Genomic DNA, 18,050 nt, shown 5'->3' on the forward strand with positions numbered 1-18,050 from the left:
GGGTTTTAATTCCTTACTTGCAGTCAGTGAATGGGAACAGTCTTGTTTACATCCAGGAGCTAGAAGCCTGTACAGCCCTAATAAGGGCGGGTTCACACATGGCGGAATTCCACTTAAATTCCGCTGCGGACACTCCGCAGCGTTAATCCGCAGCGGAGCCGTTTCTCCATTGACTTTCACTTTAATTTAGCAGTGTTCGTTTACACGATGCGTACAATTCCGCTGCGGAGCATAGGCTGCGGAGCGGAATTTGGTGTCCGCAGCATGCTCTGTCTGTTGCGGAGCAGTGGCGGACTCATGGCGGAATTTCTCCATTGACTTCAATGGAGATTCTAAGTTCCGCAATGAAGTCCGCAGCTGTCATGCACATGTCATGTGTGCTGCGGATGCGTCTTGCTTTTTTAACTTGACATTTCTTCATTCTGGCTGGACCTAGGTATTTCTAGGTCTACAGCCAGACTGAGGAAGTCAATGGGGCTCCCGTAATGACGGGAGCGTTGCTAGGAGACGTCTGTAAATAGTCACTGTCCAGGGTGCTGAAAGAGTTAAGCGATCGGCAGTAACTGTTTCTGCACCCGGGACAGTGACTACCGATCCCAATATACATGTATCTGTAAAAAAACATATAAGTTCATACTTACCGAGAACTCCCTTCGTCTGTCTCCAGTCCGGCCTCCCAGGATGACGTTTCAGTGTAAGTGACGGCTGCAGCCAATCACAGGCCAAGCACAGGCTGCAGCGGTCACATGGACTGGCGCGTCATCCAGGGAGGTCGGGCTGGATGCCGAAAGAGGGACGCGTCACCAAGACAACGGCCGGTAAGTATGAAAATCGTTTACTTTCACTAGGGAAAGTGCTGTCCCTTCTCTCTATCCTGCACTGATAGGGAGAAGGGAAGCACTTTTCCCGCAGTCTGCAGCAGCTAGTCCGCATCAATGTACTGCACATTTTGTGCAGATCCGCTGCAGAATCTGCAACGCAGATTCTGTGCGGCATCGATGCGGACAGTTGCGGAGGAATTCCGCCATGTGTGGTCATGCCCTAATTCTCACAGTTGAGTGTTTGCTACAATTGTATCACTACCGGCAATCCTCTGTAAGCTCAATACCTCAGCAGCACAAACCTCTCTCCTGTTTTGACCGATATACTTTGCTCCATAATGATAAATACTGGTTCAGCTCTGCTATGTGCAGACAACTCCTACAATATTCCTATGTTGTATTGAAAATCTAGGACATTTAGGTGATCTCATTATGTTTAGGTGTGGGCAGATGAGGCACGACATCCATAAATCTAATTCGGAATTGGTTTATTAAAAGTTAAAAACGATAAAAGAAAAGTATTGGAGTTGTAAAGCATGATAAAAATAGCTGGTTGTCCTAGAGAGGCAGACACACAGGGACATACTCTAAATCCAGATAACTCAACTGGCATGGCCATCCTGAAGAAGAATACAATATGGACAAATAGAAGGTGGGAATAATACGGTGTTTCGTCAATACCCGATATAGGGGAATAGCGACTTACTTGACTTCTGTCAGAATCTGTCTCTTTACGACCTTTCTACAACATATAAATCCAGTCTTTATCTTGACTTTGTAGTTGACATTATGGAAGCTCAAGGTAGCACCTTGGAGGGATTTCTTTGGATTATCTGATGTTCGAAGGCCATTTATAACCGGTTCCATCATTTGAACTACAGTATTGGAATTTTTATCTGCCATGGCAATGTGATCGCCGTCCTGTAAATAGATCAAAAAGCAGATTACGAGGGGTCAGTCAATGGATAGAAACCATCATAGTAAGGATATAAAACGTTAAGATTTAGAGGAGTTCTACAGTCACCTGCGGTGTTCAGACATTCACTTAGTCATGTGGTGTGTGCAGGCCCACAGTTCATTGATCAGCTGGGCCATATGCTCCCCCTGTCATTTATTGCCCCTTCTATAGGGGGTCGGCCTCTTTTTTCCCCATAAAACACCTTTTTTTAGAACCAATGGATTGGAAGAGAGTATATGAAGTATGCGAGTTGGCTTAGTTTAGGTGAAATGCTGTTGGATTTACTTATGTTTCAAGCCACAGCTGGCAGTTTAACATTATAATGACAATGTGAACCATGGGGAATCTCATGTCACCGGTTTACAGAATGTGTACGCTCAAACCTGTTGGAATTTTTGGCACAGTGTAATTTCAAATTTCAATAAATGCTGTGGCCGACCCCCGGAGGAAAAACAAATATTAGAAGATGCAGAAATAAAAATAAAAAAACGATGTGAGAAATATACTGTAAAACATCACTATATGCTTTTTTCTCATCAAACTAAAATAGGATGAAGATAGTTTGCAGGCTTTAACTACAGTAGGAAACGGTAGATTCAAGCTAGCGAGTTACAGCAGGACCTAAACATGATCTGTAGAGAGCTCAGGACAATACATAAATGGAGGTCCTTTTCCAGAATGGAGGAAAGAGAGTAGGGGTAAAAATGTCTAAAAATACGGAGCTGTTTTCAAAGGAAAAAACGTGTTTTTTTCCATAGAGTCAATGAATAACGGCTCCATAAACGTCTCAAGAAGTGACATGCACTTCTTTTTCATGGCCGTTTTTCACTGTCCATATATGGACAGTCATGTCAGGGCAATCAACTACGAAGTCCCCGGCCAGAGCATCACAAGCTCTCTAGCCGGGGACTCCGTTCTTGGGAGAGCTCTCAACGTCACTGTTCATATATGGACAGTGACGTCAGGAGTTGCTCCGGGAGCAGAATCCCTAGCCAGAGCGTTGCTGATGCTCTGGCCGGGGATTCCCGCATCTGAAAAGCCCCTAACGTCACTGTCCATATATGGACAGTGACGTCAGGGGCTCCTCCAGGGAGTCCTCAGCCAGAGGGTTGCCAACTGGCACTTTCTATGTGGACACTATGGCACTATCTATATTGGCACTGTGGTGTTTTCAGGGGGTTGGGACAAAGAAAAACCCTAACAAATGAAATCACTTTTTTTTTGCAGATGGATTTGAAATGGATGAAAATTTGGAGACACTGATGCAAAACGGCCATGAAAAACTGACAGTTGATCAGTTTTTAATGGCCATCTTTTTTTCACTGTCGTGTGAATATATCCGGAGGATAGCCTATAATAAGTAAATCAACGCTGATAACTAAAAACAATCTAACCCCACAATTTAAGAACTTTACATTTTGCAGACATTCCATCATGCGCTATGCAACACGATTAGATTATGCAAACATGTGGATCTACATTAGTGCGGTCATGACATTTTACAACATCCCATACCCAATATATACTGTACATGGTGGGCTAAAGAGATTACCTACAGGCAGCCCAGAGCCTTTCTGTACACTCGATGGTAACCTCGTGCTGCTTCTTCTATTCTTTAGAAACAGCTGAATGTTGTCATTTGACAGTGTTAATAATGAAAGCCATCAATTTTTAAGGGAAGGGAAAGTCCTGGGGATCCGCACGCCTCCAGCAACTACTGTGATTCAGCAGAAATAGACTGTACACCCTTCTATCAAAATCAGTATATTCTACCTTCTCTGCAATATAAGCAATACTTGTTTAGAAGAAAAAAATCAAAATCATAGACCATCACTCAGCAAAAAATGTGTTGGCATTTTAACCCTCAGCAACTTTAATGTAGAGAAAACCCCCCCAAAAAATAAATATATATATATATATTACATATGTAAATATTTGTTCTTAGAAGCTGTACTACAAAAAAAAAAAAAAAAAAAAAAAAAAAAAAAAAGGGGTTTGTAAAGGGTAGAAAATACTATTGCTGTGACAGCTCTGAACATCCCGTTACACTACGTGTGAACATGGCCAAATGGTAATTAAATGTGGTAAAAATTTATTTTGCACGAGCCATTAAAGCTTTTTATTTCTCTAGATCAGAAAATATCAGCAGTAATGGATCTGGAGTTAGCATTTAATAGAAGTAACGTTCTGGTCTGCGTGCCCGGTCATTCAATGAAAAAAGACAACCATCACATAAACATGTAAATATGCCAATGTGTCTAAAATTATATATATATATATATATATATATATATACACACACACACACACACACAAGTTTAAGTTTTAGTCTCAGTGGGGTTTTCCTCAAATTGCAGCAAAGGTTGGTTTGGCGTTTTTTCAGGCAGTTAGTGGCGTTTTTCTATCATAGACCTACATCGTTTTTTTGCAATTTTTTTTTACAGAATATATCATGTATTGCACAGAGGAATCTTTGCATCACATCATCTTTTAATCACATAACTTGCAATGTGAAAAAAGCTATAAAAAAATAAAAAATAGTAAAAATGCATGTACCTTTTTACTTGGTGTCTTGTGGGGCAGAAACAGGCCAGAAAAAGCGTGCTTGAAGAAGCCCAATGGCGGGGTTCACACACAGCAGATTTTTTTCTACATTGGAACCGTGTATAAAAATCGGCAGCAAGTCAATATTTATGGACAACTGAAACGCATGTTAAATCATGTTTTTAGTGGAATTTTGTACATGCTTTTTTTCTGGCGTTATAATGAAGCCTATGGGAAAAAACACCACATCTAGAGCATGCTGTGTTGGGAAAAACACCACTGACCACAAAATTGCCACAAACAAAACGCTGTGCATTTAGTGCTTTTTCCAATTTACTATAGACTTTAATGTAAGGGTATGTTCACACGGCCAAATTTCAGACGTATACGAGGCGTATTTTGCCTCGTTTTACGTCTGGAAATACGTCTCAAATACGTTGTCAAACATCTGCCCATTACTTTCTATGGGTATAATGCTGTATTGTCCACACGACGCGTAATTTTACGCGTCGTACGGCAATTACGACGCGTAAAATTACGCCTCGTAAAAAGAAGTGCAGGACACTTCTTTGGACGTTTTTGGGGCTGTTTTCTCATAGACTCCAATGAAAACAGCTCCAAAAACGGACGTAAAAAACGCTGCGAAAACGGCGTGAAAACGCCGCGAAAAATGCGAGTTGGTAAAAAAACGTCTGAAAAGCAGGGTCTGTTTTCCCTTGAAAACAGCTCTGGATTTTCAGACGTTTTTGTTGACTACGTGTGAACATACCCTAACACTGGCTTCACAAAAAAAAATGCACCACTAAAACGCAACAAAATGCGGTGTGTGAATACAGCCTAACGAGCCACACCTGGTATTGGCTTCAAAACGAAATAAAAAAAAAAACCTGTATCAAAACGTGTGAAGCCCCACTTAGCTTATAGAAAAACTGCTGTATGTGAACTTGCCATTACTTATGTAACTTGTCCCTTTGGAAAAGTAGGTAATCTGGAATAAAGTGTCTACAGTAACCTTTCCAAGATTATAGTTAAAACTAAAAGTGATATATTTGGAGCATAAAATATTTAGAATCTTTTAAAAAAATTTTACCAAAATTCGTTCACAGCTCAAATAGAACTTATTTCCTTTAAACCTTTTAAAAAATAAAATTATATATATATATATATATATATACACATACACCAATTGTTGTAACCCACTTTCAGAAAATACACACAAACTGGCGACTACAAAAAGTTTTATCCCTGTAGTTCTGCGGCTTCTGTATAACCGCAGGTCTTAGCTCGCCGTTACACAACAGGTTGACTACCACTGTTTTGGGATAAACAAAAGGGCACTCACTCCTGCCAGACAAGTGGTTGAGAAGTAACGGGAGAAACTGTAGCCACAGCTCTCTAGCAGGCGACTCGTTTTTACACCGCATTTAATACATTGCAAATAATAAAAAGGTTACAGTTCTTTTAAAATGACATCACCATTGTGCGTGATCTACTTTCAATTTTTTTCACAAATATAAAAAAAAAAAAAAAAAAAAAAAAAAAACCATCTAGGAGTACACAAATCCAACAGTGACTAAATAAAAAAAAATCAAATAAAAAAAATCAATGCATCTGTACTAAAAAATAAATGTAACTGATAAGTCCGCTTACACAGAAGAGACATGAGGCAGAGTATGGTTACATGACTATTCACAATTATTTATAGCATATTGTGTAAGTCCGGCAGTAAACCACTTACCTAGCAAAAAAGGCAGCAGCTGAACAGCAGATGTCTAGTGTAGACTTATTAATGAAGCTGCTGCTCTATATATTAGTGCAGGAGTGATCTCAGCTCTGCTATTCCTGATCATCTGCTCTGCTTTATGAATAGGCAGTGCAGATAACAAGGAGACATAGACACTTGTGGGGTGGAGACTTCCCATGATGTCATGAAAGAGACAACCCCATTAGCAGCACACATCCTACCTTTGGCTCACTTAGCTCAGCTATATTATACAAGCCGGGGGAAGTCACTACCTGATCAGTAATGTTCTATTGTCAGGAGAAGCATTCAGAAGTAACAAATGTATTAGGATCAGTTCACACGTAGAGTAAATACTGTGGATTTTCCGCAACAGAATTAGAATTAGAATTAGAATTGCGGAAAATACGAAACAAATACAGTAGCAGCAAAGTGGATGAGATAGAACAAATCTCATCCACATGCTGCGTAAATGCAGAGCCCAAAAAAGTAGCAGATGTTGCGTTTTTATTGGCGGAAAAGCAGCGATTCCACCGCAAAAAACGAAACTCAGGAAAAAAACGTCTACTTACTCAGTATTCTGTGTTACTTTGTCCAGATCGGGCTCCTGGGATCCGGATTCATCCCATGTGACTGCTGCAGCCAATCACAGGCTGCAGCAGTCACATGGAATAAAACATCATCCCAGGAGGCTGGTCTGCAGGACGTCAGAGGGTAAGTATCTGTTTTTTGGTTTTTTTATACGTGCAGTTTTCTGCAGTGGACAGTCCGGCTGAAAAATTGCACCACAATTTGGTGCGTTTTTTCAGCCGATACTGCCCTGTGGCGCCCAGGGTGGATACTCTGTATGTTTTTACGCAGTGTATCCGCCCTGTGTGAACATAGCCTTAGGTTGGGTTTCCACAGTGCAGATTTTGCATGCGTTTTTTTAGCCAATACCAGGAACAGAACCTGAACAGAAAAAATATATAAAGAAAGGCCTTTTGGGTATGTTCACACGCAGTAGCAAAATAAGTTTTTTGCGGCGTATTTTACGGACGTTATTGGAGCTGTTTTTCAATGGAGTCAATAAAAAATGGCTCCAAAAACGTCCCAAGAAGGGACATGCACTTCTTTTGACAGCGACGCATAAAATGACACCTCGTCTGAACAGAACATCGTAAAACCCATTGAAAGCAATGGGCAGATGTTTGTAGGCGTAATGGAGCCGTTTTTTTTAAGGCATAATTCGAGGCGTAAAATGCCCGAATTACGTCTGAAAACAGTGCGTGTGAACATACCCTTATAGGTCTGCTCTACTGGATCCAATTCTGGTTTTGGCAAAAAAAACGCAAGCAAAATCTGCAGCAAATCTGCACTGTGGGAACCCAACCTTATAGGTCTGCTCTACTGGATCCAATTCTAGTTTTGGCTAAAAAATCTGCAGTTAGGCCCTATTCACACAACATAGTTCAAGTGTCGGCCAATAAAAACAGCCGTTTTGGTCCATTTTTCTCTGCCTTTTTGCATCCGTTCCGTTTTTATTCTGGGCCGTATTTCCGTTTTTAACGGCCGATTTTGACCAGTTTTGCATCAGTTTTTTTCCCTGTACGTTTTAAAAATGGATGAATTTTATTTGTCAATTTATTGCCACACACCTCCCTCTGTAGACAATGCCACACACTACCTACTCAACGGACCGTGGGGGATGCGTGACATCGCGTCCCGCAGCGCAGAGCACGGATGCACCTCGGACGTGAGAAACTACCGCAACACTCATGTGAATCTGGCCTTAGAGTCTATGGAGGGATGCGTAATGCGTAAAAAATATGACATGTCCTATTTTCTCATGGACACCACACGGTCCGTTGAAACAATGGCTGTGAGAACGGCCACATTGAATTATATAGGTCCGTGTGATGGCCGTTGTTTCAATGGACAACACACAGACGCGTAACACGTTCGTGTAAGTAAGGCCTTAAGGAGTTATCAAATGAAGTCAAACCCTTTCCATATGTTGATAAGCCAAGTGAAAAAAAAAACGACAAACATTTTAGTAACCTTCATGTTAACAATCTGGGTGGGGCGGGGGGTAGTGACTTACTTAGCAATTTGTCATGGTCTAGAAACATTAGGGGTATGAGATGGCAAAGAGAAACATAAATATAGGATTAGTTGTATGTCTTAACCGATTTTTCAGGTGCCACAGTGCCACCATAAATGGCCTGGGGCACTTACATTTACCAATAGTTGAGGAACTATAGATTAGAGCGTCTGTATAACCCACAGGTTTGCTCCATAGGGAAAACTGGGGCAGGCAATCTTTAGATTGGCTATACATGGGGCTCAATCAGGTGACCAAATAATTTTGAGATAATTAAAGGGTTATATAATTTTAACATTTATATATGAAAAAAGTAGTATTTTGCACCCTTTGCTATCATTCACATCTCAATACTTTTAATGGCTCCCTCTGTTTTCCATGCTTCTTGTACCCGGCATTTCCTGAAATGTCGGCGTGTCGCTCACTCAACTCTCTCTACGCTACCATCTCTGTGCGCGCTCCTGATACTGCTATGATAAATGTCTGATAGCAGCATCGGGCTCACAACGAACGTTGTGCCATGTGCAAATGAAGGGAATGGCTCCAGGGTCGCTGTGCTAGCACTAGAGCCGTCTCTTACATATAATATGACCAGCAGGGGAGGAGGTAAGGTCGGGAGATCGCAGCCTCAGCGTGCTACCGGGAATCCAGCTAGCAGAGACGGGGGGAACTGCCCAAGCGTGGCAAGAGATTGCAAACTGCGGCGGAGGTTGTTTCCCTAGGAATGACCACTACAAGAAAGAAACGGTTTGGGGTGGAGAAGAAGCCATAGCTGTAAAACGCTGCTCTACAGAAAGAAGAAGGCATTTGGAGATATTAATAAGAGATGCATTATACTGTATGGGGGCAGCTATGGGACCATTATACTGTATAGGGGAAGCTATAGGGGCATTATACTGCATGGGGCAGCTGTGGGGGCATTATAATGTATGGAGGCAGCTATGGGGCATTATACTGTATGGGGGCATCTGTGTGGGCATTATACTGTATGGGGGCATCTGTGTGGGCATTATACTGTATGGGGTAGCTATAGGGGCATTATACTGTGTGGTAGGCACTATGGGAGCATGATACTGTGCGGGCTGAAGCGGGTGTGTATGGGTAGAGATTGGGTGAAATTAGGGGCGTGGCTTAAATGTAAAAAATTACACGCGTCGCAGCGGTTGTCCTTCTTTGCGATACTTGAAAGTTGGGAGGTATGCAACACTACATCAATAGACGCACCCACAAACCTCTACATATTAAATATTCCTACTATTAAGACAGTTTTAGTGCTAAAACCTAGAAAAGGAAAAGCTCTCTTTAGTCTGTGGCGCAGAGGGGCCTTAGGATGGGCAAATGTCTTACTGACTAACAGTGTTGATGAGACAACCACACATGTATGGCTGAATTCAGGTGCAGACAGTTCAGTGACAGACATGTCTAGAATATGCACATTCTACAAGATTAAAGAGTTTTTCTGGTTTGTTTTTATTAACGTGTCAAGTTTTGCGTATATTGTTTTACATGGATAATTTGACTGTGTTAAGACGTGTAAAGCACATGCGACATTACATTAACCATGTTAGATAAGCAGGGCAGAATCATTTCATAAGCTGTTATTCAATTCAGAAATGGTATGAAGGCAAAGGTGAATCTAGTTACCTGCACTGTAGTCTGCTTACCACTCCCAGGAAGAGATAAGATATCCGAAAATGACTTGTACTCGACGCAGCTGCTCAGAATAGCATCCAAAAAATGCAAACACCCTTTAATATCATGTACTACGTTGTGTAGTTTCAATGCTTATACATATGTATATTTACATACATTACATCTATCTATTCATCTCCATCTATTTCATATATCGGTCTTAATTTCGCATATATCAATAGTATCTATCTACAGTATCTTTCTATTCAATATTTCTATTGATCTATCTATCCCAATATACAAGGAACCATGTCTATTTTATATTGAAACATGGGGGCACTGGCCTTCCAGAACAATGCTGACCAATGCGCTGGGCACTGCCCACATAGTATCAGGTCAGACATTGTTCACATCATGTTTTGGCCCTATGTTTAGGAATGCTCCCGACATACACGCTAATAGTGTCCATAGGTCTCCATTAGCCAGACGGAGGCCAAAAGAGTATTTTTTGTTTTTTTAACATGGGACCCTGTGTGTGAGCCTATTGGTCCATACAGTGGAATTTTTTCAGAGGCGTCAGTTTAACGTATATGTTTTTTCAATAGCTTTTTATGACGTTTAATGGATGCCATAATAGCCTGTGGGTGACAGATGCCTGTGATAGATGCTTAATAAATGGATACCCTTATAGCTTACGGGTGACTGATGCCGCTGTTAGATGCCTCTTACCCATAAGCTATAATAGCATCCATTTAACATATACGTCATGAAAAGAGTCAGGAAAGTTCATGGCATACACGCAGGGCCAGGTCGAGCTTTATGTAGGCCCTTGGGCGACACAGACTTAGTAGGCCCCTTTGCAGGGCAACTCACGGCGGCAGTAAAATGGCAGAAAACATCACTTTGTGCCCCCACATAGACTTTAGGCCCCCAGTTTGTACCTCCATAAATTTAGTGCCCTCTGTGCCCCCCCCTTGCAGGTAGTGCCACACAGCCCCCTCTTCCCAGGTAGTTCCACACAGCCCCCTCCTCCCAGGTAGTGCTACACAGCCCCCTCCTCCCAGGTAGTGCCACACAGCCCCCTTCCCTGCTAGTGCCACACAGCCACCTCCCTATAGTGCCACACAGCCCCCCTCCCTGTAGGTAGCGCCCTTGGGGTTTCCTCTAGGAGTGGAATCCCCAGCCAGAGCATTGCCGATGCTCTGGCTGGGGATTCCGCTTCAGTAGAAGCCCCTGGACAGTGTTGTCAGAGGCAACACCAGAGCCATAGTCCGGGGCAGAGCACTACTAGTAATCTGCCTGGGACTCCTGCTCTGCTCCTGACAATACTGTCCATATATGGATAGTGATGTCTGGAGCAGAGCTGAAGTCCTGGGCAGAGCGCTAGTAAAGGCTCTACTCCAGTACTCCGTATATGGATAGTGATGTCAGGGGCAACCCCAGAGCCAAAGTCCCGGGCAGAGCGCTACTAGTACTCTGCCTAAGACACTGCTCTTCTCCTGACAAGACTGTCCATATATGGACAGTGATGTCAGGGACTTCCCCAGAGACGGAGTCCCGGAGCAAAGTAGCTTCTAGCGCTCTGCCTGGGACTCCTTCTCTCCTCCTGACATTCCCGTCCATATATGGATAGTGATGCTGCGATGACGGCAACGTCAGCACCCGGCGGCCGAGTGGGCCCCCCCAAGGGTCCCCGGCACTTGTTCGGGTATCCATATAGTAAAAATGTGTTGTTGTTTTTTTGTTGTGCTCACCTTTATTTAACCCCTTCCTGCTGCAGCTACTTTTGGCCTTCCTGACAGAGCCTCATTTTTCAAATCTGACATGTGTCACTTTATGTGGTAATAACTTTGGAATGCTTTTACCTATCCAAGCAATTCTGAGGATGTTTTCTCGTGACACATTGTACTTTAAGTTAGTGGTAAAATTTTGTCGATGCATTTAATATTTAGGTGTGAAAAACACCAAAATTTAGGGAAAAATTTCAAAAATTTGCATTTTTCTAAATTTAAATGTATCTGCTTGTAAGACAGATAGTAATACCACACAAAATAGTTGCTAATTAACATTTCCCATATGTCTACTTTAGATTGGCATCATCTTCCGAACACCCTTTTTTTTTCTAGAATGTTATAAGGCTTAGAACTTTAGCAAAAATTTCTCACATTTTCAAGAAAAATTAAAAAGGCTATTTTTACAGGGCCTCTAGAAGAAGCTGACTGGTGTCAGCAAAACGTGCGTCAGGACAAACCTGGCTGTAGGTTAGGGACAGCTTAATCGAGGGATAGTTACATAGTTACATAGTTAGTATGGCTGAAAAAAGACTCATGTCCATCAAGTTCAACCAAGGGACGGGAAAAGGGAAGGGAAAAAGTTCTACACATAGGAGCTAATACTTTTTTGTTATAGGAAATTATCTAAGCCTTTTTTAAAGCCATCTACTGTCCCTGCTGTGACCAGCTCCTGCGGTAGGCTATTCCATAGATTCACAGTTCTTACAGTAAAGAAGGCTTGTCGCCTCTGCAGGTTGAACCTTTTTTTCTCCAGACGGAGGGAGTGCCCCCTTGTTTTTTGAGGGGGTTTTAGAAGGAACAGGATTTCACCATATTTTTTGTATGTGCCATTAATATATTTATATAAATTAATTATGTCCCCCCTTAGTCGTCTTTTTTCAAGGCTAAATAGGTTTAATTCTTTTAATCTTTCCTCATAACTTAGATTCTCCATGCCCCTAATTAGCTTCGTTGCTCTTCTTTGTATTTTTTCCAACTCCAGGGCATTCTTTCTATGAACTGGAGCCCAGAACTGAACTGCATATTCTAGATGAGGCCTCACTAATGCTTTGTAAAGTGGCAATATTACATCCCTGTCCCGCGAGTCCATGCCTCTTTTAATACACGACTATATCATGCTGGCCTTTGAAGCAGCTGATTGACATTGCATGCTGTTATTTAGTTTATGATGTACAAGTACACCCAGATCCTTCTCAACAAGTGAATCCGCCAGTGTAGCTCCCCCTAGGACATATGATGCATGCAGGTTGTTGGTACCCAGATGCATAACTTTACATTTATCTACATTAAACTTCATCTGCCAACTGGACGCCCAAACACTTAGTTTGTTTAAATCTGCTTGCAATTCACGAACATCTTCCATAGACTGAACTATATTACATAGCTTGGTGTCATCTGCAAAAAATAGAAATAGTGCTATCAATCCCATCCTCTATATCATTAATAAATAAGTTGAATAATAGTGGTCCCAGCACTGAACCCTGGGGTACACCACTTATTACCGGGGACCATTCAGAGTAGGAATCATTGACTACAACTCTCTGGATACAGTCCTTGAGCCAATTCTCAATCCAATTACAAACTATATTTTCTAAACCTATAGTCCTTAATTTACCCATTAGACGTCTATGGGGGACAGTGTCAAATGCCTTTGCAAAGTCCAAAAACACTATATCCACAGAGGCCCCTCTGTCTAGGCTTCTGCTCACCTCTTCATAAAAACAGATCAGGTTAGTTTGACAACTTCTGTCCTTAGTAAAACTGTGCTGGCTGTCACTTATAATACTATTTTTTTGTCACATAATCCTGTCCCTCAATAGCCCCTCAAACATTTTCCCCACGATGGATGTTAAGTTTACTTGTCTATAATTACTCGGGGAAGACCTAGAGCCCTTTTTGAAAATAGGCACCACATTTGCCCTGTGCCAGTCCCTTAGCACTATTCCAGTCACTAGAGATTCTCTGATTATTATGAAAAGGGGGACAGAAATAACTGAACTAAGCTCTTTAAGAATTCTAGGGTGTAACCCATCTGGTCCCGGGGCCTTGTGCACATTTATTTTATTTAATTTAGCTTGGACCATATCTACATTCATCCAATTCAGTATATCAACTGATATATTAACAGCACTGGCACCGGCTACATCAGCTGCTCTTTCTTCTGTTGTATATACAGAGCTAAAGAACCCATTTAGTAACTCTGCCTTCTCTTGATCTCCTGTGACCAACTCCCCATTACCACTATCTAGGGGTCCTACATGTTCAGACCTTGGCTTTTTAGCATTTATATACTTGAAGAATTTTTTGGGATTTGTTTTACTATCCTTGGCCACCTGCCTTTCATTTTGTATTTTTGCTAATTTTATTACATTTTTACAGATTTTATTAAGCTCTTTATATTTTACAAAGGCTACAGATGTTCCCTCAGATTAGTATTTTTTAAATGCCCTTTTTTTGTCATGTATTGCCCCTTTCACAGAATGTGTAAGCCATGTGGGATTTAATTTTAGTCGTTTATACTTGTTACCTATAGGAATAAATTTTGCACTATAATTACCCAAAGTAGATTTGAAAATCTCCCATTTATCATTTGTCCCATTATTTGACATTAGTTCTTCCCAGTCTATATCCTGAATTGCAGTCCTCATCCTGGGGAAATTGGCTTTCTTAAAATTAAATGTTTTTGCCCTCCCAGCCTGTGTTTGTTTTTTACAGTATAGGTCAAATGTAACTATATTGTGATCACTGTTACCGAGGTTTTCACGAACATTGACATTCCCAACAATATCTGCATTATTAGAAATGACCAGATCCAACAGAGCTTCACCCTTAGTCGGGTCTTCCACAAACTGGCCCATAAAATTTTCCTGCAACAGGTTGAGGAAATGTCTCCCCTTTGCAGTTCAAGCCGAACCATGACACCAATTCATATCCCAGAAATTAAAATCTCCCATTATCACTACAGTACCTGCCTGTGCAGCCCGCTCCATCTGTTTATATAGCTGACCTTCCATCTCCTCAGTTATATTGGGGGGTCTATAGATTACACCAAAAGTAATTTTTTCAGTGTTTACCTCCCTTTCTAGTTCCACCCACAAGGTTTCAACCTCCTCACAGTATTCACCCACTATTGTCTCTTTCAAACTTGCCTTCATATCACTTCTCACATACAGACATCCACCACCGCCTTTCCTATTTGTCCTGTCTTTCCGAAACAGTGTAAAACCCTGTAGTTTTACAGCACAGTCATGTGAAGAGTCCAGCCATGTTTCAGCAACACCAACTATATCTATATTTTCTTCCAGTACCAAGGCCTCCAGCTCCCCCATTTTGCTTGCTAGACTTCTGGCATTTGTGAACATACACTTTAACTTGCCTTTCAGTTTTTCACTTTTATTATCAGAAATGTGATTTGACATTTGGGCATTTTTATTTACACTGCTGTTTTGTAACAAAAGGATCTCCTTATCCTGTTGTCTAGTCCTCTCCCCACATTCCGTTTCTCCCCCCACCAATATAGTCTGACCCCTCTCTAACCTGACTACCCCTTTTTTTTCTACATGGATACATGCTACATTGTAGCTTTGAACCATACCCCGCTCTGCTTAATTCACAGCGTTTGCATAGCGGGGTAATCACACCAGACTAGTGAGAAGTTACGCTACTCTGTGAAAGCCAGTGCCATGTATGTCGGGTGCATATGTTGCATAAATTGCAGCTGATGATCTGCACGCCCGCTTGCAGTGATCGTATGGGGAGAGAGCGGTACACATAACTGCCGCTCCTCCGATACAACAGCTGAATTGCTGTGATTTCTGCTCGACATGCAAGCTTTAGGAGTCTGCTCTCACTGTTCAATGCGTGAGAGCGACTTATATTACTGCTGTGGTTCTTGTTTGCTTCTCCATAAATTGTGTCACTGTGATCAACGCCTGAAATCTAGGCAGACACTGATGAGTCTGCTAGGAATACAACATAATATAATATAACCTCTAATACAACAGCATTGCGTCTACGGTCTCTGTGTCAGTTCTAAGTGTAACCCACTAGTTACGGCCATTTTCTAGCTTCATGTAAAAGAGCAACAATTTTTTTCCAACAAGACACAAGTGTGCGTGTGTGTATTAAATTCATAGTGGGTCTTTTTCAAGGAAGTCTGAATTGATACTTTCTGGCCTCTTGTTTACTCAATGCTCTGTATTTGTAACTAGTGTTGCCAGTACTTACATTAGCAATGTTCTAACGGCACCTAACTGCTTGTTGCTGTTGGAACCCCTGTATTAAATTCAGACTTGTTCAACTCACTATCCCTCTCTATTCCCACTTGGCATTTTTCTATAAAGCTTTATATATCATCCAATGCTAAGTGAGATCTGATAATCTATAGGGTGTTCTATGAGGGACCGTTCACCCTATCCCTTTATGGTAACCCATAATTACCACAGCAGGTCTTTTTATTGAGATCGAGTATCTCAACTTCTTTTCTCTTTTCCACATCCCTTTTCCCCTATATTATTTTTACAGGGACCAGTTCAGTTTTGAAGTTGCTTTGAGGGGCCTATACAATACAAACCCCCATATGTCATCCCATTTTAAAAACTGCACCCCTCAAAGTATTCAAAACAGCATTTAGAAAGTTTCTTAACCCTTTAGGCGTTTCACAAGAATTAGAGCAAAGTAGAGGTGAAATTTACGTTTTATTTTTTTATGCCGAAATTCATATTTAATCAATTTTTTTTCTGTAACACAGAAGGTTTTTCCAGAGAAATGCAACTCAATATTTCTTGCCTAGATTCTGCAGTTTTTAGAAATATCCCACATGTGGCTCTAGTGTGGTAATGGACTGAAGCACCGGCCTCAGAAGCAAAGGAGCACCTAGAGGATTTTGGGGCCTTCTTTTTATTAGAATATATTTTAGGCACCATGTGAGGTTTGAAGAGGTCTTGTGATGCCAAAACAAAGGAAACACGCCATAAAATACCCAATTTTGGAAACTACACCCAATAAAATACCCAATTTTGGAAACTACACCCCACAAGGAATTGATCTAGGGGTGTAGTGAGCATTTTGACCCCACAGACTTTATTAGAATTTGGACGTGAAAATGAAAAATTCTTTTTTTTTTCAATAAGATGTCGTTTTAGCTAAAAAAAACATCAACAATGTCCACAAGGAATAAAGAAGTAAAAGTCCCATAACATTTGTAAAGCAACGTCTCTGGAGTAGGTAAATACCCCATATGTGGTCATAAACTGCTGTTTGGGCACACAGTAGAAGAGAAGGCTTTAGGAGCACAGATTTTGCTGGATTGGTTTTTGGCGCTATGTCGCTTTTGCAAAGCCCCTGTGTAGAACCCCCCCCCCCCCCCAGAAGTGACCTCATTTTGGAAACTACAGCCCTCAACGTATTCATCCAGGGGTGTAGTGAGCATGTTAACCCCGCAGGTGTTTTTCAGAAATTAGTGCGTACTTGATGTTGCAGAGTGAAAATGGGAATTTTTTCATAGATATGCCAATATGTTTTGCCCAGCTTGTGCCACCATGAACAGACAGCTCTCTAATTATTTATGCTGTGTACTCCAGTTTTAGAAACACCCTACATGTGGCCCTAATCTTTTGCCTGGACATTCAACAGGGCTCAGGAGTGAAAGAGTACCATGCGAAATTGAGGCCTAATTTGGTGACTTAAAAAGTATTGGTTTACAATTGCATAGGCTCTGATGTGAAATAATAAAAGAAACCCCTGAGAAGTGACTTCATTATGAAACGACACCCCTCAAGACATTTATTAAGGGGTGTAGTGAGCATTTTCACCCCACAGGACTGAAATAAATAATACTAATAAATCATTTACATTGATATATGGTGCACAGTTGGAGTCTCTGTACTAAAATTTTCTGGACTTTCATTACCTTACTGGCGGGATTTATCTCCTGAGATGTCCACCAATTTTTTCTATATTGGAAGATACTGTTCATTTCACCTCAGACGTCAGTGCCCGTCTCCTATTGTTACTATGACAACCAATCGAGCTAAAGGACCCTCTGCTTTGGAGAAATTAAAAGTGGCTCAGTGGTTAGCACTGTTGCCTTGCAGCGCTGGGGTCCTGGGTTCAAATCCAACGAAGGAGAACATCTGCATGGAGTTTGTATGTTCTCCCTGTGTTTGTGTGGGTTTCCTCTGGGTACTCCGGTTTCCTCCCACACCCTAAAAGCATACCAATAGGGAATTTAGATTGTGAGCCCCAAATGAGGACAGTAGGACCTCTGTACAGCGCTGCGTAATATGTTGGTGCTATATAAGTAACTGAAATAAATAAATGATTGCTCTGCAGATGGTGCAAAGTAAAAATTAAAATGTTTCCCTTTATCCTTTATATGTCATTTCAGTGGCAGATATGTTGTGTCCACCTTGTGCCACAGCCCAAAAATTGTTAAAAGGGTTCTCCTGGGTATGGTGATGCCATGTATGTGGAGGTA

The 18,050-nt window shown here is 41.5% G+C and overlaps 1 protein-coding gene across 3 annotated transcripts in view; it reads right to left on the reverse strand.

The window, feature by feature from the left end:
- Window positions 1-18,050, reverse strand: part of ABCG2 (ATP binding cassette subfamily G member 2 (JR blood group)) — a 75,060-nt gene that overhangs the window by 26,211 nt on the left and 30,799 nt on the right. Inside the window, exons 1-2 of one of the 3 annotated variants that reach the window (XM_075860714.1) lie at window positions 6,062-6,174; window positions 1,528-1,742 (exon numbers count right to left, since the gene is read on the reverse strand). In XM_075860714.1, the coding sequence (XP_075716829.1) occupies window positions 1,528-1,724 (197 nt within the window). In that variant the 5' untranslated portion in view covers window positions 1,725-1,742; window positions 6,062-6,174. Of the gene's footprint in view, window positions 1-1,527; window positions 1,743-4,335; window positions 4,428-6,061; window positions 6,175-18,050 lie in introns of those variants that run through there. The other 2 variants (XM_075860715.1, XM_075860713.1) reach the window with 2 other exon arrangements.

This window comes from Rhinoderma darwinii, chromosome 1 (assembly GCF_050947455.1).
Source record: "Rhinoderma darwinii isolate aRhiDar2 chromosome 1, aRhiDar2.hap1, whole genome shotgun sequence".
NCBI lineage: Eukaryota > Metazoa > Chordata > Amphibia > Anura > Rhinodermatidae > Rhinoderma > Rhinoderma darwinii.